The sequence below is a fragment of the Somniosus microcephalus genome, chromosome 19, assembly GCF_052327205.1.
Source record: "Somniosus microcephalus isolate GS21.2 chromosome 19, FLI_Smic_1.0, whole genome shotgun sequence".
In the NCBI taxonomy this organism is placed as follows: Eukaryota; Metazoa; Chordata; class Chondrichthyes; order Squaliformes; family Somniosidae; genus Somniosus; species Somniosus microcephalus.
The window spans coordinates 62,784,508-62,808,083 of record NC_141005.1 but is presented as its reverse complement, the minus strand read 5'-3'; the positions used below and the strand labels follow the sequence as shown (position 1 = coordinate 62,808,083).

Here is a 23,576-nt window from a genome sequence, read left to right as displayed (position 1 = left end):
TCGGTGTGCGCGGTGTGAGCTCTCGGTGTGCGAAGTGTGAGCTCAGTGTGTGCGGTGTGAGCTCAGTGTGTGCGGTGTGAGCTCAGTGTGTGCGGTGTGAGCTCGCGGTGTGAGCTCAGTGTGTGCGGTGTGAGCTCTCGGTGTGTGCGGTGTGAGCTCTCGGTGTGTGCGGTGTGAGCTCTCGGTGTGTGCGGTGTGAGCTCAGTGTGTGCGGTGTGAGCTCAGTGTGTGCGGTGTGAGCTCTCGGTGTGTGCGGTGTGAGCTCAGTGTGCGCGGTGTGAGCTCTCGGTGTGTGCGGTGTGAGCTCAGTGTGTGCGGTGTGAGCTCTCGGTGTGCGCGGTGTGAGCTCTCGGTGTGTGCGGTGTGAGCTCAGTGTGTGCGGTGTGAGCTCTCGGTGTGTGCGGTGTGAGCTCAGTGTGTGCGGTGTGAGCTCTCGGTGTGCGCGGTGTGAGCTCTCGGTGTGCGCGGTGTGAGCTCTCGGAGTGTGCGGTGTGAGCTCTCGGTGTGTGCGGTGTGAGCTCGGTGTGTGCGGTGTGAGCTCTCGGTGTGTGCGGTGTGAGCTCTCGGTGTGTGCGGTGTGAGCTCTCGGTGTGTGCGGTGTGAGCTCTCGGTGTGTGCGGTGTGAGCTCTCGGTGTGTGCGGTGTGAGCTCGCGGTGTGAGCTCAGTGTGCGCGGTGTGAGCTCTCGGTGTGCGCGGTGTGAGCTCTCGGTGTGTGCGGTGTGAGCTCAGTGTGTGCGGTGTGAGCTCTCGGTGTACGCGGTGTGAGCTCTCGGTGTGTGCGGTGTGAGCTCAGTGTGAGCTCAGTGTGTGCGGTGTGAGCTCTCGGTGTGCGCGGTGTGAGCTCTCGGTGTGCGCGGTGTGAGCTCTCGGTGTGCGCGGTGTGAGCTCTCGGTGTGCGCGGTGTGAGCTCGCGGTGTGAGCTCTCGGTGTGTGCGGTGTGAGCTCAGTGTGTGCGGTGTGAGCTCTCGGTGTGCGCGGTGTGAGCTCTCGGTGTGCGCGGTGTGAGCTCTCGGTGTGCGCGGTGTGAGCTCAGTGTGCGCGGTGTGAGCTCAGTGTGTGCGGTGTGAGCTCTCGGTGTGTGCGGTGTGAGCTCTCGGTGTGTGCGGTGTGAGCTCAGTGTGTGCGGTGTGAGCTCTCGGTGTGTGCGGTGTGAGCTCTCGGTGTGCGCGGTGTGAGCTCAGTGTGCGCGGTGTGAGCTCTCGGTGTGCGCGGTGTGAGCTCTCGGTGTGCGCGGTGTGAGCTCTCGGTGTGCGCGGTGTGAGCTCTCGGTGTGCGCGGTGTGAGCTCTCGGTGTGTGCGGTGTGAGCTCTCGGTGTGTGCGGTGTGAGCTCTCGGTGTGTGCGGTGTGAGCTCTCGGTGTGTGCGGTGTGAGCTCAGTGTGTGCGGTGTGAGCTCTCGGTGTGCGCGGTGTGAGCTCTCGGTGTGCGCGGTGTGAGCTCTCGGTGTGCGCGGTGTGAGCTCTCGGTGTGCGCGGTGTGAGCTCTCGGTGTGCGCGGTGTGAGCTCTCGGTGTGCGCGGTGTGAGCTCTCGGTGTGTGCGGTGTGAGCTCTCGGTGTGTGCGGTGTGAGCTCTCGGTGTGCGCGGTGTGAGCTCTCGGTGTGCGCGGTGTGAGCTCTCGGTGTGTGCGGTGTGAGCTCCGTGTGTGCGGTGTGAGCTCCGTGTGTGCGGTGTGAGCTCTCGGTGTGTGCGGTGTGAGCTCTCCGTGTGCGGTGTGAGCTCGCGGTGTGAGCTCGGTGTGTGCGGTGTGAGCTCAGTGTGTGCGGTGTGAGCTCTCGTTGTGAGCTCTCGGTGTGCGCGGTGTGAGCTCTCGGTGTGTGCGGTGTGAGCTCTCGGTGTGTGCGGTGTGAGCTCTCGGTGTGTGCGGTGTGAGCTCAGTGTGTGCGGTGTGAGCTCAGTGTGCGCGGTGTGAGCTCTCGGTGTGTGCGGTGTGAGCTCTCGGTGTGTGCGGTGTGAGCTCAGTGTGTGCGGTGTGAGCTCAGTGTGTGCGGTGTGAGCTCAGTGTGTGCGGTGTGAGCTCAGTGTGTGCGGTGTGAGCTCAGTGCGCGCGGTGTGAGCTCTCGGTGTGTGCGGTGTGAGCTCTCGGTGTGTGCGGTGTGAGCTCTCGGTGTGTGCGGTGTGAGCTCTCGGTGTGTGCGGTGTGAGCTCTCGGTGTGTGCGGTGTGAGCTCTCGGTGTGTGCGGTGTGAGCTCTCGGTGTGTGCGGTGTGAGCTCTCGGTGTGTGCGGTGTGAGCTCTCGGTGTACGCGGTGTGAGCTCGGTGTGTGCGGTGTGAGCTCAGTGTGAGCTCAGTGTGTGCGGTGTGAGCTCTCGGTGTGAGCTCAGTGTGCGCGGTGTGAGCTCAGTGTGTGCGGTGTGAGGTCTCGGTGTGCGCGGTGTGAGCTCAGTGTGCGCGGTGTGAGCTCACGGTGTGCGGTGTGAGCTCTCGCTGTGCGGTGTGAGCTCTCGGTGTGTGCGGTGTCAGCTCAGTGTGCGCGGTGTGAGCTCAGTGTGCGCGGTGTGAGCTCTCGGTGTGCGCGGTGTGAGCTCAGTGTGTGCGGTGTGAGCTCTCGGTGTGCGCGGTGTGAGCTCTCGGTGTGTGATGTGTTGTACCCAGCCTCTGCCACTAGGTGACACTGTTCCTACTATAGTATCACTGCTGCTGCCATCTGGTGACGAGGACAAGTACTGCAAAATGTCCCATCTTGTGCTGAAATTGGGCAGATTTTGCAGATAAATAACCTGTGTTTATGTAGGGGGTAGCTTTTCCAATTCCTGTCTCGAATTAAATATGGTGTTGCGGATCAACTGCCCTTCATAAAAATTACCCGATTCTCATTTCTGAAAATGTCACACATGCGAAAATCGCTGCACAAAGAACGACATAATGAAGGGAGACTTGCATTCATATCATGCCTTTTACAACCTGTTTACAGCAAATAAAGTGCTTTTGAACTTTAGTCACTGTTATAATATAGGAAATGTGACAGCCAATTTGCACACAGCAAGCTCCCACAAACAGCAATGAAATAAATAATCAGACCAATATTCACTACAAGCCCACTGACTCCCACAGCTACCTGGACTACACTTCCTCCCACCCCGCCTCCTGTAAGGACTCTATTCCATTCTCCCAGTTTCTCCGCCTCCGCCGTATCTGCTCCGACGATGCCATCTTCCACACCAGTGCTTCCGACATGTCTTCCTTTTTCCGCAACCGAGGATTCCCCTCTACCGTGGTTGACACGGCCCTCAACCATGTCCGTTCTATCTCCCGCACTTCTATCCTCACCCCTGTTTCTCCCTCCCGGAACCACGATAGGGTTCCCCTAGTCCTCACCTTTCACCCCAGCAGCCTCCACATTCAACGGATCATCCTCCGCCATTTCCGCCACCTCCAACGTGATCCCACCAGCAAACGCATCTTCCCCTCCCCTCCCCTTTCAGCATTCCGTAGGGTCCGCTCCCTCCGAGACACCCTAGTCCACTCCTCTATCACCTCAAAACAGCCCTTCCCCTTCGCCTGGCACCTTCCCGTGCAAGCGCAGGAGATGTAACACCTGCCCCTATACCTCCCCCCTTCCCACTGTCCAGGGCCCCAAACACCCCTTCCAGGTGAAACAGCGATTCACTTGTACTTCTTGCAATCTAGTATACTGTATTCGCTGCTCACGATGCGGTCTCCTCTACATTGGGGAGACCAAACGCAGATTGGGTGACCGCTTTGCGGAACACCTCCGTTCAGTCCGTAAGGGTGACCCCGAGCTTCCGGTCGCCTGTCATTTTAATTCACCGCTCCATTCCCACTCGGACCTCACTGTCCTTGGCCTCTTGTATTGTTCCACAGAAGCTCAACGTAAACTCGAGGAGCAGCACCTCATCTTCCGATTAGGCACTTTGCAGCCTTCCGGACTCAATATCGAGTTCAACAATTTCAGATCATAACCTCGGCCCCTATTACTTTTTTACTTATAATTTTTTCCACCCCTTTGTTTTGGGTCTTCCTTTCCCCCCCCCCTTATTGTTTCTCTCTCCCACCTGGCAGCTGTCTCCTATCCTGCCAGTACACTTCACACCTAATCTCAGCTGTCTTTTGTCTCCACTGGCCTATTACCATCTGGTCTGGTTTTGAATACCTTTTATTGTCTCTTTTACTTCTTTTGTTCGATCCCAGCCCTGCCTTCGATCTATTTTCTTTTCTTTCCAGTTTTGAAGAAGGGTTTCGACCCGAAACGTCAACTCTAATTTCTCTCCACGGATGTTGCCGGACCTGCTGAGTTTTTCCAGCATTTTCTGTTGTTATTTCAGCTGTTTTAGGTGTTGGTTGAGGGATAAATATTGGCCAGGACACCGGGTAAACTCCCCTGCATTTCTTCACATAGTGCTACGGGATCTTTAACCTCTGCCGGAGAGGGCAGACGGGGCCTCGGTTTAACATCTGATCTGAAAGACGGCACCTCCGACAGTGCAGCTCTCCCTCAGTACTGCACTGAAGTGTCAGGCTAGATTATGTGCTCAAGTCTGTGGAGTGGGACTTGAACCCATGACCTCTGACTCCGCGGTGATGGTGCTACCACTGAGCCACTGCTGACACTGTGAGATTGGTCTTCAGTGAGGTGCCTGGTGTGTGCTAGAATACTGCAGGATACAGCTTACATTATCCAACCTGGAGCTCTTTTATTTCACAGCCAAAGCAGGGCTGGAGGTCTCCATGTTCTGTAGGTTATTTCAGCAGCTGTGCCTGCTCTTATCCTGGTAACCTCCACCACCTAGAAGGACAAGGGCAGCAGGCGCATGGCAACACCATCACCTCCAAGTCACACACCATCCTGACTTGGACATATATCAGCCGTTCCTTCATCGTCACTGGGTCAAAATCCTGCAACTCCCTCCCTCACAGCACTGTGGGAGCACCTTCGCCAGACGGACTGCAGCGGTTCAAGAAGGCGGCTCACCACCACCTTCTCGAGGGCAGCTAGGGATGGGCAATAAATGCTGGCCTTGCCAGTGACGCCCACATCTCGAGAATACATTTTAAAAACCTTCCACTCTGCCACCTGCTGCTGGGGGTTTCTACAGGAGTAGCTCAGAGCTGCTCCTCTCCTGCCTGTGCGATGGTGCCGTGCCTCACCAGCTCTCACCACCTCCCCACCGCGAGCTCTTGGCATCTGGGGGATCGGGCTGCACACCCACGTGCTGACGTGCAGTGGTGCAATAGATTTGCAACAGCACTGCCGTACCCTAACCAAAGGATGCTCACGACTGCAATCGCTGCCTTGCTGGAGTAAAGTGACAGTGAGACAAGAGAGCTGAGTCACTCCGGGATCCTTCCTGCTGCCTCGGTGCGATCACTCTTTACCAATTTGCCGAGCAAGAGTCTTTTTCTCCAAGATTTTTTTGCAGGGGGACATGTTTCAAACGGTTTGGGAGCTCATAGAAATGGTCGCACTTTGACCTTTCACCTCTGAGAGGGCCTTTTGATTTTATTATATTTACTTTTATTTATTCTCTTTTCAGGCTGTTCAGTGGGTAGGAAGTTTCAGGAAAGGAAGGAGGACAGCCTGGAGCTGGGAGAGATCCCCTTGATTACAAGTGTAAAAACTATAAATGAGATTAGCAGAGGTCAAGCAGCCTGTGACCCATCCTCTATGTAACAAATGTACCAAGTATGATACTGTGTGTTAGAGCATGTCATGAGGATATTATAATGTGTGGTATTGTATGTTAGAGTGTGTTGAGTGTATGTAGCATGTATCGTATTGTGTTGTGTTGTAGAGCATGTTGTGAGTATTGAGTGTGTTATATTGTGCACTGTGAGGGTGTATAGTTTGTGTGTATGTTAGAATATATCATGGGGGTGTTATGGCATGTGTGATTTGCATTTTAGAGGCTGTCATGAGGGCAGCCTTAATCGGTTCTGACTGTGTTTGATTATATTTCAGTATCGGGCCGATCCAAACCCTGAGTCCTGGCTCGGGGTGATTCACTGGAGCAGTCCTCCCACATCACTCACTGTTGGTGCTGGTATACTAACCTCGGTTTCACCTTGTGATCACAGATCATGACGTCCCTTTGACCAACCACTACCAGTACAGTCTGGGCGTGCTGGCGCTGTGCGTGAATAACGTGCGGATAGATCACAGCGTCCTGTCGGGACTGATGTCACATGACCACCACCATCACTCGTTCGGTGAGCAGAGTTTCATTCTCCAACGTTTTTTTGAGGTCGCAATGATTCATTTTGAAATGTATTCCATTGTCGGCTCCATTGTTAAAGAAAACACTAAGCCAGCTAGACCAGGCGGTCGCAGGTTTGAGTCCTGCTTCGTACTGAGTTAGCCGATCTCGGCTGAAGTGCTACGGCTGGACTTTGTGCCTAGGCTGGAGAGATGGAGTGTTCCTGCTCCTGATCACTATCCAGAGAGCCCTGCTTCAAAATGTGCGTCTGGGACCTTTGGCCGAGAATAGGTTCAGTGCCATCCCAAGTCAAATAGAGAGAGAGAGACTTGCATTTATATAGCGCCTTTCAATACCTCAGGACATCCCAAAGTGCTTTACAGCCAATGACCTATGTTTGAAGTATAGTCGCTGCTGTAATGTAGGAAACGCAGCAGCCAATTTACACACAAATAACAGAGATACCGACCAGATAATCAGTTTTTGTTATGTTGATTGAGGAATAAATATTGGCCAGGACACCGGGGAGAACTCCCCAGCTCTTCTTCGAAATAGTGCCCTGGGATGTTTTCCGTCCACCTGAGAGCAGACGGGGCCTCGGTTTAACGTCTCATCCGAAAGACGGCACCTCTGACAGTGCAGCACTCCCTCAGCACTGCACTGGAGTGTCAGCCTGGATTTATGTGCTCAGGTCATTGGAGTGGGACTTGAACCCACGACCTTCTGACTCCGAGACGAGAGTGCCGCCCACTGAGCCATGGCTGACATTCACTGCCTGGGTCACACATGAAGTCGCGTCATCTCAGTGAGGTATAGTAGGGCAGCCAGGTCCTGGAGAATAATACCTCAGCAAGGGCAGCAACGTCGAGATTTAAAAAAAATTCCTACACTGCCTTTTGTAATCACCGACATAAGTTATATTTACCGATGAGCAGTTTCAGTCACTGAATGTAGAGAGCAAAAGGCTCTGAGAATGGCTGTCTCCTAGGATTCAGCAATGAATGGGGTTAGATTCAACCCCCTCATTCACTAAATGTACATTCATAGCTGCCTGTAGTCACTCGTACAAAGAAAACCCCATTGCCTAATCATACCACTCAAACATCCCAAAATACTTTGGCGGTAATTTTGACTTTAGGCAATAGTAGCGATCGGACGATATCGGCTCAGCCGCCCGTCCGTCTCTCCCCATTTTTATTTTCTATAAACTTCAATCGGAACCATTTTGCACCTAATATAATCCGACCAACATCAACGAGAGGAACAACCGGCTGATTTATTTCTGTGGGGTTGGTTGAGGTATGAACGTTTGCCAGGATTCTGGGAGAACTCCCTGTTCCTCATCAAGTTGTGCTGTGAGTTCTTGAACATCAGCCTGAACCACTGAAGCAGACAGACTGGAACCCATTTTTCAGGCTGTTTGTTTTTGCCATCCCCATTTGCAATGTTTGATCCCTCCTGCCTCTTACCCTAGCACAGAATATTCCTTTCTCACCTCCCCTCCCCCCTTTCCCTGCCCCTGCACCTGCTTAATGTCTGGTGTGGCGATGCCGGAGTTGGACTGGGGTGGACAAATGTAAGAAGTCACACAACACCAGGTTATAGTCCAACAGCTTTATTTGAAATCACAAGCTTTCGGAGCGCTGCTCCTTCGTCGGGTGAAGTGGAGAGATGCATAAAGACACAGATTATATAGTCAGAGAATCATGTCAGATGTTTACAGGTAATCTTTCCAACTGCCATTTATCACACCTCGGCAGAGAGATAATCACAGCAATCAAAGGTGTAAATGGTGTCCAAACAGGTCAGTCAGGAAAACATTACATCAAAGAACAATGAGGTGGGGTCACAAGGGGTCAAATATTGCAGATGCTGGGGCCTGTATGAAAAACAAAAAAAGACAAAAAACATTTTTTTTGGCTGGAAATCACAGCAGGTCCGGCCGCATCTGTGTAGAGAGAACAAGCCACAGCAACCTCTGCAAGACATGCCAAATCATCAACACAGATACCATCATCACACGTGAGGACACCACCCACCAGGTACATGGTACATACTCATGTGACTCGGCCAACGTTGTCTACCTCATACGTTGCAGGAAAGGATGCCCCGGAGCATGGTACATCGGCGAGACCATGCAGACACTGCGACAACGGATGAACGGACACCGCGCAACAATCACCAGGCAGGAGTGTTCCCTCCCAGTCGGGGAACACTTCAGCAGTCAAGGACATTCAGCCTCCGATCTTCGGGTAAGCATTCTCCAAGGCAGCCTTCGAGACACACGACAACGCAAAATCGTCGAGCAGAAACTGATAGCCAAGTTCCACACCCATGAGGACGGCCTCAACCGAGATCTTGGGTTCATGTCACGCTACATGTAACCCCACCTGACGCAGGGTCATCCAGACTCGAGTTGTCGTTGGCTTGTTCTCTCTACACAGATGCGGCCGGACCTGCTGTGATTTCCAGCCAAAAAAAATGTTTTTTGTCTTTTTTTGTTTTTCATACAGACCCCAGCATCTGCAATATTTGACCCATTGTGACCCCACCTCATTGTTCTTTGATGTAATGTTTTCCTGACTGACCTGTTTGGACACCATTCACACCTTTGATTGCTGTGATTATCACTCTGCCGAGGTGTGATAAATGGCAGTTGGAAACATTACCTGTAAACATCTGACATGATTCTCTGACTTTATAAGCTGTGTCTTTATGCATTTCTCCACTTCACCTGACAAAGGAGCAGCGCTCTGAAAGCTTGTGATTTCAAATAAAGCTGTTGGATTATAACCTGGTGTTGTGTGACTTCTTACATTTGCTTAATATCTGTTACATCTCTAGCCTTCTCCAGTTCTGATGAAGGGTCCCAGACCTGAAACGTTAACTCTGTTTCTCTCCCCACGGATGCTGCCTGGCCTGCTGAGTGTTTCCAGCATTTTCTGTTGTTATTTTTGAACCTCGGTGTAACGGCTCATTGAGAGGGCGGCACCTCTGACAGTGCAGCACCCCCTCAGTGCTGCACCGCAGTGTCAGCCTAGTTTATGTGCTCAAGTCTTGGGAGCGGGGTGTGAACTCACAGGCTTCTGACTCGAGTGCTACTACATGATCAAAGCTGACGCCAATCGGATTGCAACGCACGATTAAAGGGGGTTCACTAATTGCCCCAGGATGGACACAGTTTGATTTTGACTCTTAATCCTATCTCTTACATGAAATCCCTGACAGAGGTGAGGCAGCTTGTTTGTTATTGGTTACTGTGGCTGTCTGTTTTAATGGTAGACACGGCAGCAATGGTGGTTTTGGCACTGAAGTGTGTGCACAAATCGAAAGTGCCCAGCGGCGGTCACTGGATGTACAGCCATGATAGAAGAGTGAAGACACAGAATGCAGTGAAGAAACTAACGGAAAAGATACAGAGCCGGCAAACACCGAATGGCAAAATCGGGAACATTTACAGCACATCGGTGGCCTTGCAGGTATCATCTTAAAAGGCTCTGACCTCCTCCTGTTTGTGACATGCAAAAGGTCAGAGGCCACACAAGTCTAGGAGCAGAAAAATAATGGTGCAGAATCTGTGGCCTGTCTACTTGACTATTGAGGTCACGAATTACGTTCCCTGTGACTGTGACCATGATGTATTATCCCTCCTTGTCCTTTTTGACCTCCAACTCATTCAACCGCAGCATCTTCCTCCGCGCCGCTCCTCCATTGTTCAGCTTGCTGGGATTGCCCTCATTCGTGGTTCCACTTGTACCCATCTGGATGGAGCCGGAGCATCTCAACCGATGGCTTCTCTTCACTCCCCTGGCGCCGTCTCTTCGGGATTCCCCCCAAGGATTCATCCTTGGCCCCCTCCTTTTCCTCATTTACATGCTTTCCCTTGGCGACATCATCCATTGGGGTCAGCTTCCACATGTACACTGATGATCCCCCAACTCAACCCTTTCACTGCCCCTGTGCTGTCAGACTGCTGGTCTGATCACTAATGAATTCACTGCAGCAGCCATGCTAGGTAGAATAGACGCGCATCACCAGCTGATATCCGTGGCCTTAAATGAAAAGGGCATCCTGACCCATTGGGGGTAATTTTAAGGTAACTCGCCGGGCGGGAGTCCCATGGGATCGGGTGGAACGCCATCACTGTGCTGGAGATTAGCCTTTACTTCCTGGAGGCTCCAGAGCGATCCTGGAGGGGTGACAATCCTAGTCATGGGAGGGCTCATGTAATTGCCAGCGATCAATTCACGGTAACCAGTGGGTTCTGTTCTACTCTGGCCAGCAGTAGAATGCCTGACATTCTGCGGGTAATGTCAAACTTTGGTTCAGGTGGAGCTATGTCTTGCTTGCAGGAGTGGTCCTTGACATTGAGTACAAGAAAAGTTCTGGAGGGCCCAAAAATTGTAGCGCTGCTGTCTCCCAGTTCGTGTTCTTTATTCCCTCTGTTTCCCCAGTGTGTGTTCTCTGTATCCTACTGTTCTCCTGTGCAGCCATTACACCCCACTGTTCCCAATGCGTATCCTCGAAATAACGGCTGCCACCCAATGTATATCCTCCCCTGTAAATTATATGAGTGAGAGTGACACTGAGCATTAATAATCTGTTACTTTTAGGCTCTGTTAACCGTGGGAGATATGGAAAGTTGGTCAAAAGGGAAAAAGAGACTGCTGGCTGAGGCCCGAGAGGGAGCCTTTGATAATCCAATGGCGCTGTCTCAACTATTGCCTGTTCTGTACCAGAAAACCTACCTGGATATTGGCCAAATGGACTGCAACAATGAGACTGGTAAGCAAGGGATGGATCTTACTAGGATACCCCATTGCTAAGCTGGTTAGGAAGAATGGTGAATCACGAGGGTGACTTGTTGCTCAGCTGGAGAAGGGGGGGGACAGTATGTTGCCAAGTTAACATATTACACGGACGGGGGGGGGGGGGGGCGGGGGGAAAGGAGCTTGAGGAGTGATTTTCCCGCTTTACTACCACGGAGTAGGAATTGGCCTCCACTTCTCCCCTCCGAATGATGACAGAAGCAAGACCAGGAACTGCCAGTGGGAGCAAAATGCTTGCAAGTCCAAATATGGCCTCTGTGTGGTGCCAGTAAATAGGTTCCATTTCCATAAGACAACCTGAGTAACTGTACTTCTCTCGTTGAACAGATGGCCTGAAGAGGAGGCACTCCGAACCAGTGAGCACTGACCACGGGACTGAGTCTAACTCCAACCAACAGACAGCGTTTGTTTCTCTCACAGTGAAGGACATGAACAGCGCTGTCATTTACACTGCCGAAGTGCCACTACATAATCAGATGTCTCTCCTTGGAGTACTGAATGAAGCAAAAAGAAATGATACGAATTTCAAGTAAGATTATAATTTCCTGTGTATTTCAGAATGTCTTACATAGAATTTACAGCATAGAAACAGGCCATTCGGCCCAACAGGCCCATGCTGGTGTTTATGCTCCTCCCACCCTACTTCATCGAACCCATCAACATATCCTTCTATTCCTTTCTCCCTCATGTCGTTATCGAGCTACTCCTTAAATGCATCTATACTAATCGCCTCAACTACTCCTAGTGGTGGGGAGTTCCACATTCTAACCATTCTCTGGGTAAAGACGTTCTCCTAAATTCCCTATTGGATTTATTAGTGAATACCTTGTAGGGATTGCTAGCTCCCTAACCAAAGGACTGAGATCGAGTCAGTCTGTCAACCAAACGAAGTTTAATACTGTTTTGCAGAAGTGGCAATCAAAACACAGGAAAACTAACTAACAGGTCTAAGCTCAATGCTGGCTCCACGAGGACTGAGGGAAAACGCTCCTCAGTCTGACGTCATGACGTCATCACGTTTCCCGCCGTTGGGAACGTCACCGCGTTCGGTCTTAATCCTACAGAGACCGCGCTATTTACATGCAGTAAAACGAATACAGGTACAGATTCATTCTGTTACAGATAATTATGTACATCGATATAAGAGTCCCTTGGTGGCTCTGCCACAACCTTATATTTATGGCCCCTAGTTCTGGTCTCCCTTGCAAGTGGAAATATCTCTCAAACCCTTTCATAATCTTAAAGAGCTCTATCAGATCACCCTTAGTCTTTTCTCCAGAGAAAAGAGCCCCAGTCTGTTCAATCTTTCCTGATGGTTATAACCTCTCAGTTCAAGTATCATTCTAGTAAATCTTTTTTGCATCATCTCCAGTGCCTCTATATCCATTTTATAATATGGAGACCAGATCAGTTCACTGTACTCCAAGTGTGGCCTAACCAAGGTTCTATACAAGTTTAACATAACTTCACTACTTTTCAACACTATCCCTCCAGAAATTAACCCCAGTGCTCAGTTTGTCTTTTTTTTATGGCCTTATTAAACTGCGTCGCTACTTTTAGTGATTTGTGTATCTGTCCCCTCAGATCCCGGTGCTCCTCCACCCCGTTTAGACACTGTTTTCCAAGGAGTATGTGCCCTCCTTATTCTTCCTACCAATTGTACCACCTCACAATTCTCTATATTGAAGATCATTTGCCAATTACACGCCCATTCTGCAAGTTTATTAATGCCTTCCTGCATTTTGTTGCAGCCCACCTCTGTATTAACTACCCCCGCCCGCCCCCACAATTTGGTATCGTCCGCAAATTTTTAAATTGTACTTTCGATTCCCGAGTCCAAATTGTTGATGTAAATGATGAACAACCTTGGTCCCAGCACCGATCCTCGTGGAACACCACTTCCCACCTTTTGCCAGTTTGAGTAACGACCTTTAACCCTTACGCTCTGTTTTGTAGCCAGCTTGCACTCCATTTTGCTGCTTGTCCCCTAACTCCACACGTTCTCACCTTAGTCACGTGGGGAGGAAGCCCTGTTATTCTGTCATTTTGGATCTTAAAGTGACTAATGTACAGAAGCCTATGGACACTGGGATATATAGAGAATACACACTAGGGAATAGCTAGCGTCTATAGAGGATACATATTCGGGCAAGTGGGATATATAGAGGATACATATTGAGAAACGATAGGGTATATGGAGAATAAATATTGGGGAAAGTGGTATATGTGTGAGATACGTATTGGGAAGCGGCGGGGTATGGAGGCTACATATTGAGTAAATGGTAGAGAAGATACACATTGGGAAATAGCAGGGTAGTTAAGGGATACACAGTGGGGAACGGTGGACTATGAAAGATATTGACTGTGAAATGATAGGGCTATATAGGATATACACTGGCTAACACGTGCTATAGAAGAGACACTGGATGTACGTAAGGAATTTTGGCTGAATGTGTGCATGAGACAGGAACAAAGTGAGGCAACCATAAGAATCCTTTTACCAGCACAGTTAGCAGATGTTCTGTGGGCTGGTTACTCGTTGGAGAAGCGGGTCTCGAATTGCAAATATATCAAACCGACACTACAGTGTGGAGTCGCCATAGCTTCCAAATTCACAGTACAGGATAGTTACCACTGCGTGTCCTGTTGTGCATTAGAGTTGGAACATTTCAGTTCTCCATTGTTTTGAATAAACTCGCACTGATTTTAATTTCAAATAACTAAAAAAAACAAATAGTTGCTTTTATAAAGTTGGGACCTGAACACATCTCTCAGAATTGTCTCCAAGCACTTCATGTACAACGAGTCAATCTCCCAGACGTGCTGCACACGGCAAGTCTAGACCAAATGTAGTCTTCCGGTGAAGAGGGATTAGAAGATAATTAAACCAGGGTGTACACACGTAATTCAGTCCCCATTTTCAAACCACACATTTGTCCTCTTTTATTTATATTTCTGTTATAAATTCCTATGTCTACAGTTATAGCAGAAACTGTCCATGGAAACCTGCCTGGCACAGTGCCCCCATTGGCAAAGGGTGTCATTACAGCATGACAAGTTTTTCGAGGCTTAGGTCTGCAAGAATAAACTTTAATGAAGACATTAAAAGGCACGCAAGACAACTCAATGGATAAATGTAATCGTGTTATTGTAAAATATGTATTTAAAAAAAAAAAAAAAAAATTTGGTTGAAACTTTATTTTGGACATTTGAAATGCCAGCCTCGCTTTAAGGTCTCGTCTGTAAGATGGACTCTGACAATGCAGCACTTCCCCAGTCCTTTCCTGAAGGCTCGCTGAGGTGAACCTCCAGGAGGAGTGGAAGCTCTATGGTACCTCACCCAAGTGTGCATTCATCACGTGTGCACAGTGAGTGTCAGCAGACTCCTCAACTATTACATAATCACACAGAGCCGAGGCTCAGTTGGGACTCACACTGGTACCTACCCGCAGGGGTAACTGGCCAGTTATTAGGACCAGACACCCTGGTCCTTTTTGTTTAGCCCTTCCCTAAACCAGGGACGCTAAGTTTAATTCTAGCACCCTCACTACTGCACTGGCAGAGAACAGCTAACCCAGCGCAAACCTGGGCACATCGAGTTTGTACAGCTCAGTACAGAACGACATTTACCCACGGGACCATGCAGTGAGACTTAGTTAAGTTCTTACTCCGGAGACTGTTCTTTGTGACTCTGTGTGCTGCTGAAGATTTCTGGGTCTTTGTTCTTTCAGGAGAGGAACTGTCCATCGATGGCGCTTAATTCCTGCATCTCTGTGCCAGTTAAAACATTTTGGTTCCTTCCTTCCTACTCCCTGTAGCTTTGAGACCAAGCAGACTTTGTGGGGGCCTTTTCTGACCTCAGTGTACAACATAAGGGCTCAAGACAACCTGAGGACTTATTGGCGCCTGATTACAGGAGAGAACACTCCACTTATACAAGGTGAGAAGAAGTTTGGGCCAGTGTGACTGCACTGAGCAGCGTGCTCTGCCTAGAGGCAAGCTCCATAGTAACAGTAACATAGGAACAGGAGTAGGCCATTCAGCTCCACGAGCCTGCGCCACCATTCAATTAGATCATGGCTAATCTGCACCTTATTTACCCGCCTTAGCTCCATATCCCTTGATACCCGTACCTAACAAAACTCCATCGATCTCAGTCTTGAAAGCTCCAATTGTCCCAGCATCCAGTCTTTTGGAGGAGAGAATTCCACATTTCTACTACCCTTTGTGTGAAAAAGCGCTTCCTGATTTCTCTCCCGAACGGCCTAGCTCTAATTTTAAGATTATGCAGGGACAGAGGGACCTGGGAGTTAATGTGCGTAGGTCCCTGAAGGTGGCAGGACATATTGAGAGAGTGGTTAACAAAGCATATGGGATCTTGGGCTTCATAAATAGAGGTATTGAGTACTAAAGTAGAGAAGTTATGCTGAACCTTTATAAAGCGCTGGTTAGGCCAGAACTGGAGTATTGCGTCGAGTTCTGGTCACCACACTTTAGGAAGGATGTGAAGGCCCTTGAGAGGGTGCAGAGGAGATTTACCAGAATAGTTCCGGGGATGGGGGATCTTAGCTACAGAAAACTCTCTTTTAACCGGCACCTACATAACCGGAAATCTCTGTTAACCGGCAAAATTCAGGAGTAGGTTCAGGTAAGTTTTACTTCATATTAGTGGCAGTTCCTGGATCTGTGGCTGTGTAACTGGGGTTCGTGCACTTGTTGCTAAGCAACAGGGACGCTTGGTCTGTGGCCGGAGTTCCTGCACATGTTGCTGAGCAACAGGGAAGCCTGGATTTGTTGCTGTGTACGGAGCTCTCGTACCTTTTAACTATACCTCTCTGTAATCCGGACATTTTGATAAACTGGCACCACGGCGGTCCCGTTGGTGCCGGACAATAGTTTCCTGTACCAGGACAGGTTGGAGAAGCTGGATTTGTTTTCATTAGAGCAAAGGAGGTTGGGGGTGATTTGATAGAGGTGTACAAGATTATGACGGGTTTGGATAGGCTAGACGGGGAAAGGATGTTCCCACTAGTTGATGGTACAAGGGCTAGGGGACACAGATTTAAGGTTTTGGGCAAGAGATACAGGGGGGATGTGAGGAAATACTTTTTTACACAACGAGTGGTGAGGACCTGGAACTTGCTGCCGACGGAAGTGGTGGAAGCGGAGACTGGATAGGCACTTGAGGGAAATAAACTTGCAGGGTTACGGGGATAGAGCGGGGGAATGGGACTGATTGGATTGCTCTACAGAGAGTCGGCACAGACTCGATGGGCCGAATGGCCTCCTTCTGTGCTGTTATGACTCTATGTCCCCCTGTTCTTGATTCCTCCACCAGAGGAAATAGTTTCTGTATCTACTCTAGAATTAATTTATCATTTTAAACACTGCGATCAGATCACCCTTTAATCTCCTGTACTAAAGGGAATACAAGCCAAGTTAATCAATCTGTCCTCATAGTTCAACGCTCTAAGCCCCGGGATCATTCTGATGCCAACTACATCTTCATTTCCAAGGGAACCAGCAGAGACATAGATTTTCACTATTGGTGGTGGTGGAAGACAGGCATCATATATACGAAGACAATACACATGTACATACAGATGCACACAAACACGGGTGTAGAAAAATCTCTACACGCATGCAGAAAAGTACACGTGCCGATACCCATGAAGACTCGACACATGTACAAATACACATGTACAGACAATACACATACATATAAAGATATCCACAACATGCATATGCACACCTGCAAATACAGGTAGACTACCCTTTATCCGGACTTCCGAAAACCGAAACCCTCTAAAAACCGAAGGTTTTTTCGTTCAGCGTAAGTCGTGCGTACGACTTACGCTGAACGAAAAAACCTTCGGTTTTTAGAGGGTTCCGATTGCGGAAGTTCGGATAAAGGGTAAGTCGTGCGCACGACCCCCCGCCGACCCCCCCGCCAGCCCCGACAACCGCCGACCCCCCCGCGGACCCCGCCAGCCCCGACAACCGCCGACCCCGCCAGCCCCGACAACCGCCGACCCCCCCGCGGACCCCGCCAGCCCCGACAACCGCCGACCCCCCCGCGGACCCCGCCAGCCGCCGACCCCCCCGCGGACCCCGCCGGCCCCGACAACCGCCGACCCCGCCAGCCCCGACAACCGCCGACCCCCCCCGCGGACCCCGCCGGCCCCGACAACCGTCGACCCCGCCAGCCCCGACAACCGCCGACCCCCCCGCGGACCCCGCCAGCCCCGACAACCGCCGACCCCCCCGCGGACCCCGCCAGCCCCAACAACCGCTGACCCCCCCCCCGCGTACCCCGCCGGCCCCGACCCCCCGCCGATCCCGACTGACTTACGCTGAGCGTCAGCGTAAGTCGTGCGCACGACCCCCCCGCCGACCCACCTTCCGAAATCCGAAATTCTCCTTTATCCGAAACTCGGCTGGTCCCGAGGTTTTCGGATAAAGGATAGTCTACCTGTATGTATATATGCGTGTGCACATACATATTAATAAACATTATTAAAGAAGCTCAGTCTGCCACTATCCTGCTAGATTGTTTTGTTTTTCCAGTTGTCTCCCCATCGCCGCCTATGCTGTGTTTTAATGGGTGATTCCATGATCTTGCATTCCCAGCAGCGACCTATGCTGAAATGAGTGGAGGGTTTGCAAAGTCACCCCTATAGTTCCACAGGTACCAGCGACCCTCGGGCACTCGATAGTGGGAGCGTTACAGCCCAGTCCGATTGCTGACATTACACACACCTTCCTGCAGGAGTCGCTATTCAGCAAATGGGATCCTGGCTGTGTTTTTTCCCCTTTCCTACCAAGGTGCTGAGGCCACCTGTAGTGCTGTAACTTGCTGCCCCAGCAAAGACCAGCAAACTCAGCACAGAGTGGAGATCAAACTGGTCTAAATGGCTCAAAGCTGCACCAGATGCTGCATTTCCTGATTTGCACAGCGCTTTAAAGAAAGAAAGACTCGCATTTATAGCCTGCCTTTCACGATCTCAGGATGTCACGAGGTGCTTTACAGCCAACGAAGTACTTTTGAAGTCTAGTCACTGTTGTGCTGCAGGAAACGTGGCAGCCAATTTATGCACAGCAAGGTGCCACACACAGCCATGTGATAATGGCCAGATCATCTGTTTTTTAGTGATGTTGGTTGAGGGATAAATATTGGCCAGGACACTGGGGACAACGCCCCTGCTCCTCTTCAAAATAGTGCCGTCGGATCGTTTATGCCCACCCGAGAGAGCAGATGGGGCCTCGGTTTAACGTCTCATCCGAAAGACGGCACCTCCGACAAGGCAGCACTGCACTGGAGTGTCAGCCTGGATTTTGTGCTCAAGGCTCTAAATAAATATGTATTAATATATTTCTAGAAGTGGACCGAGCTACAAGCACGAGGAATTGTCTTTTGTAATATACAGATCCCAAGAAAATAACTTCTGAATGCTGGATCGTTTGTCCGTCGCTGGCCCTCGAACAGGGATCCTTTCAGGTCGATGGCCTTCTGATGAAAGGTCACCGACCTGAAACGTTAACCCTGTTTCTCTCTCCACAGATGCTGCCTGACCTGCTGAGTATTTCCAGCATTTACTGTTTTTATTTCAGATTTCCAGCATCCGCAGTATTTTGCTTTATGTATCCTTTACCCTATGCTCTTTACTTATGCTGTTGTCAACCTTCTCTCTGCAGGGATTCAGGATTATCGCCCTCAGCCAGAAGAGCACATCCTCCTGCAGCTCAGCAAGTTCTAGCGAGTGCAAAATGAGCTGCTGTCCTCGCCCTCACCCAGCCATGCATTCCTGTGTCCGGTTTGCTCAGTGACTGATGAGTAATTCAGAACCCCGGATTGCAGGTTAAGCAATAAAGAATTTTTAAAACAAAAAAACATTTAATCATTAGGTTTTTGTGCCCCGACTTAACAGCAGGTGCTGGATCTCGAGCAGGCAGCGACCTTGACACCCAAGAAGGAGGTTGACTGCCCACCACCTGCCACAGTTGCAGGTTGGGCAAGTGTCTGACTTATCTAAGCTTGCTGGCAAAGATCCCAGCTATCGAGCATTCAGTCTGCGCCTCGCACTATCACATCACGTGCGTGGGTCACCATCTTCCATTTTGTTAGTTTAGCCGTCGCTACCACAGTCAGTCAGTGTGGGTGAAGCCTCACTCTGTGCTTCACCCGTACGAAGGCCAACCTGGACGACAGCTCCTCTTTTCCCACACCTTTTGAAGTAAATTATCCCCCCACCGCCCCACTTTTCTGAAACTGAAGACTTGCTGGGGTACAGTTCCCTTGGTGCCAGCAGTCGCCTTTACCTCACCCAAATGGCCGTTCTTCATGTGGGAGCCTAGACACTGACTGCCTGTAGGCTATTTAACTGCAGAGGGCAACACCAGCAAGCCAGATATTGTCCTCACCCATCGATAACACATGAACAGGGGTCCCTGGTTAGTGATCCAGAGCGGATTCCCTGATGGACTTTCAAATGTTGTTTCTGGTCGATGGCAGTGCGCCCAATTAATGCACTCCTACTGCTACCTCAGCTCAGCGCAGATCAGGGATTGCACGCGAGACCCTCTGGTCTGCGCGGCTCATGAGGCACTTCTAAATCCAGAATCACTTCCGCACCAGACCTAAACGTCTCACTCTGACATTGCAAAGCTGCCAGCTGTATCTCGATACTGATGCTTCTTGACTGATTTTGTTTCAGTAACCTGCTGTTGGGTTAATATTAGCGATTGTGTAAATAAACCTGGTTAATAGATAAACTGTTGAGCTATTAACATTGTGCTGATAGCACCCTGGCAGGGGCGGGAGGAGGAGGAGGAGTGGGCTGGGAAATTGCCCCAACCCTTGCCTCACCATGGCCTGAGGTGTTGCCTTTTGCATTTGTTTTGTAAAATTTCAATGTTAAAAGTGTTCATCAACTTCTGCCTTGTTTTGTTTATGTTGTTCTGTTCATGCAGATGTTCCTCACTTTATAGCACATTGCTGACAATTTGCTCCTGTGATCCTCCACCTTTTCCCTTCCTGCATCCACACCGTGTTGACATCCAGATCATTACAGTGGTCAGTGTAACATGTTTGCAGGAAACTTTCTGGTATCCGGCACCGACGGGACCGAGCTGTTGCCGTCCCATCAAAACTGCCGGACAAACCAGCGCTAATGTTAAAACATACGGCGCTTCTGAGCTCCGTATCTAGCAACAAACCCTGTTGCTTAGCAACAGCTTCAAAACAGTCGGCCGTAGCTTGCAAGAGTCTCTGTAGCTAAGCAACAGCTTCAGCTAGACTTGCAGAGCCTGACTGGAAAAAGAAAAAGCAACGAAAAGAAAAAAAACTTATCTGAACCGACTCCTGAATTTTGCTGGTGGATAGAGCTTTCCGGACATTTAACCTCCGGATAAATGAAAAAGTTTCCTGTACATGGTGGTTTTCTACTTGCTTATTCTTTTCCAGGTCCTTAAATCTGTTAAACATATTGCCTCCTTCAGCCCTACTACTATCAAGGGATATGAGTTGAGGTCGAAGATCAGCCATGATCTCACTGAATGGCGGAGCAAGCTCGAGGGGCCGAATGGTCGACTCCTGCTCCTATTTCTTATCTTCTTATCTTCAGGCTTTTAAAACCCTCATTTGATTTGTCTAATCTTGCCTCCTACTTGCCTCAACCTTCATAGTGTGCTGAACCATGGGCTTTGGCCCATTACCAGGACTTACTAAACTTTTTTTTTTTTTAAATAGGCATGCAGCACACGGTACAGTGCCAGAGAGTGCCTTAGCAACAAGTTCTGGTGCTTGGTCTTGGTGTTTGTGTGTAAAACTGCTGACTATCTCAGTGTGCTACTGGACTATCTCAGTGTGCTACTGGTGTTTGTGTACCTGGGAACCACCTTTAAACCACGACCGTAAACTTGAGATCATCCAAAACTCTGCTGCCCGTGTCCTAACTCGCACCAAGTCCCGTTCACTCATCACTCCTGTTCCATCACCCCTGTGCTCACTGACCGCCATTGGCTCCTGATCCCGCAACGCCTCGATTTTAAAATTCTCATCCTTGTGTTCAAATCCCTCCATGGCCTCGCCCCTCCCTATCTCTGTAACCTCCTCCAGCCCCACAACCCTCCGAGATATCTGCGCACCTCCAATTCTGGCCTCTTGTCCATCTCCAATTTCCTTCGCCCCACCAGTGGCTGTTGTTCCTTCAGCTGCCGAGGCCCCAAGCTCTGGAATTCCCTGCCTCTCCGCCTCTCTCCAACTTTAAGACACTCCTTAAAACCTACCTCTTTGTTCACCTGTCCTAATATCTCCTTATGTGGTTCGGTGTCACATTTTGTCTGATAATATTCCTGTGAAGCACCTTGGGATGTTTTTACTACGTTAAAAGGTGCTATACAAATGCAAGTTGTTGTTGTTGAAATACTTTAAAAATGCTTATTGCACTGCTGCTATCTTACCATCTTCAGCTACAACATAGGACTACACGCAAGGTAAGCACCAAAACTACCAGGCGTGTGTGTGTGTCATCGTCAACACCTTCACCGAAGCGTACGAGAGCATGCGCCGTACGCTAACCATCCTTAAGACAAAGGTCCTCTACCAACCTGCCCCCCGATAATCAAAATCCACGACAAGGCCTTGGACAACGTGGACCACTTTCCATACCTCGGGAGCCTACTGTCAACAAGGGCAGACGTCGATGATGAAGTCCAACACCGCCTTCAGTGTGCCAGTGCAGCCTTCGGTCGCCTGAGGAAGAGAGTGTTTGAAGACCAAGACCTCAAACCCGGCACTAAGCTCGTGGTCTACAGAGCAGCAGTGATACCCGCCCTGCTGTATGCTTCAGAGACATGGACCATGTACAGCAGGCACCTCAAAGCACTTGAGAGGTACCACCAACGCTGCCTCCGCAAGATCCTGCAAATCCATTGGCAGGATAGGCGCACCAATGTTACTGTTCTTGCTCAGGCCAATATCCCCAGCATCGAAGCTTTGACCACGCTCGATCAGCTCCGACGGACGGGTCACATCGTCCGCATGCCCAATACGAGACTCCCAAAACAAGCGCTCTACTCGGAGCTCCGACATGGCAAGAGAGCCCCAGGTGGGCAGAGGAAACGCTTCAAGGACACCCTCAAAGCCTCCTTGAAAAAGTGCAACATCCCCACCGATACCTGGGAATCCCTGGCCCAAGACCGCACAAAGTGGAGAAGCATCCGGGAAGGTGCCGAACACCTCGAGTCTCTTCGCCGGGAGCAAGCGGAAGCCAGCACAAACAGCAGAAGGAGCGCACGTCAACCCAAGCACCCCACCCACCCGCCCCTTCAACCACCGTCTGCCCCACCTGTGACAGAGACTGTAGGTCCTGCATTGGACTCATCAGTCACCTGAGAACTCATTTTTAATGTGGAAGCAAGTCATTCTCGGTTCCGAGGGACTGCCTAAGAAGATATATATATATATCATAGTGATGGTTATTTGTGATGAGGAATGGAGCACTTTGCATTTCAGGCACCAGATGTCGCCATTAGTCTCTCCAAGGTAAGGTGCAGTATTGCAGAATGCAAAGTAGTGCACCCTCTACTCATTGCTCTTATTGCTTATTGCAACCCGTGGCCTCCCAGAGACATTATATATGCCAATTAGTGCTGAATTGGAACACTTTTGTGCTTGTATAAATGCAAGTTTGTATGTCCAATCATGGACCAGTGCCTATTAGAAACTGGATTGAGACAGAGGAGACTCGCATCCCAGCGATCTGGGCGGGATTTCAACCCAGGTCCCATAGGTGAAAGGCCATATATATATCTATAAAAGAAGGCAGGACTAGGGCAATCTTGCTCTTCACTCATTATGCCACACAAAGACTCGCCAGCAGGATCGGATATTAACAGCGGAACACACACTTTGTTTAACTGGCTTAAACTGGAGGTTATCCCTATGTGCTGCACTACTCTAATATGCTTGTCTGGGATTGACTGAGTGTTGGAAAGTTGTCACGGTTGGACTTGGAGCCTACCTGACCAACTAACAACCAAAGACTGAAAGAAACAACTCTTCAATAGTTAAATACACGGTCGCAAGCTAAACTATACAGAGCGGCAGAGCCCAGCTTCAATCCCCACCTGTGCTGAGTTCGCTGATCTTAACCAGGTCGGTGGTTGGCTCACAATTGACCTCGGCACCTGGGTTAGATGGGAGAAAAAGCCATGGCTCCTGCTCTTGTTTGTTATTCATTGACTCCTGTCGGATGGGCAGGACCAGACTTGACGGTGATGCCTCTCATGGTAAAATAGACTGCCAACACGCTGTCTAAACATATATGAAGATTTGAATGAGGTACTGGGGAGCAGCTGGGAAGTGTAGAACTGAAGCTGCCATAAGCCACTAGTCCCCCACTCCCAGTATCTGATAGTAGTCTGTTTACATCAGTCAGCAGCCTGAGTACTTGGTTCGAGTATAAAACAAGGCTTTAATCAACTGTTTCAAAACCATGAGATTTCTAGTTACATCACTAGTTCCTGGTTACAGCAACATCCTGAGCAAGCTGGGCTCACGCCCGAGTATTTATATTCCTTGGACGGCGGCAC

The 23,576-nt window shown here is 50.0% G+C and overlaps 1 protein-coding gene across 2 annotated transcripts in view; it reads left to right on the top strand.

Annotated features, from left to right (window-relative positions):
• Positions 1-19,913, top strand: part of tcn2 (transcobalamin II) — a 57,104-nt gene extending 37,191 nt beyond the window's left edge. For both annotated transcript variants that reach the window (XM_085961888.1, XM_085961887.1), the window contains exons 5-10: positions 6,035-6,166; positions 9,436-9,632; positions 10,767-10,938; positions 11,310-11,511; positions 14,801-14,922; positions 18,678-19,913. In XM_085961888.1, coding sequence (XP_085818014.1) covers positions 6,035-6,166; positions 9,436-9,632; positions 10,767-10,938; positions 11,310-11,511; positions 14,801-14,922; positions 18,678-18,739 — 887 coding nt within the window. In that variant the 3' untranslated portion in view covers positions 18,740-19,913. The remainder of the gene's footprint in view (positions 1-6,034; positions 6,167-9,435; positions 9,633-10,766; positions 10,939-11,309; positions 11,512-14,800; positions 14,923-18,677) is intronic.
• Positions 19,914-23,576: the final 3,663 nt, after the last annotated feature.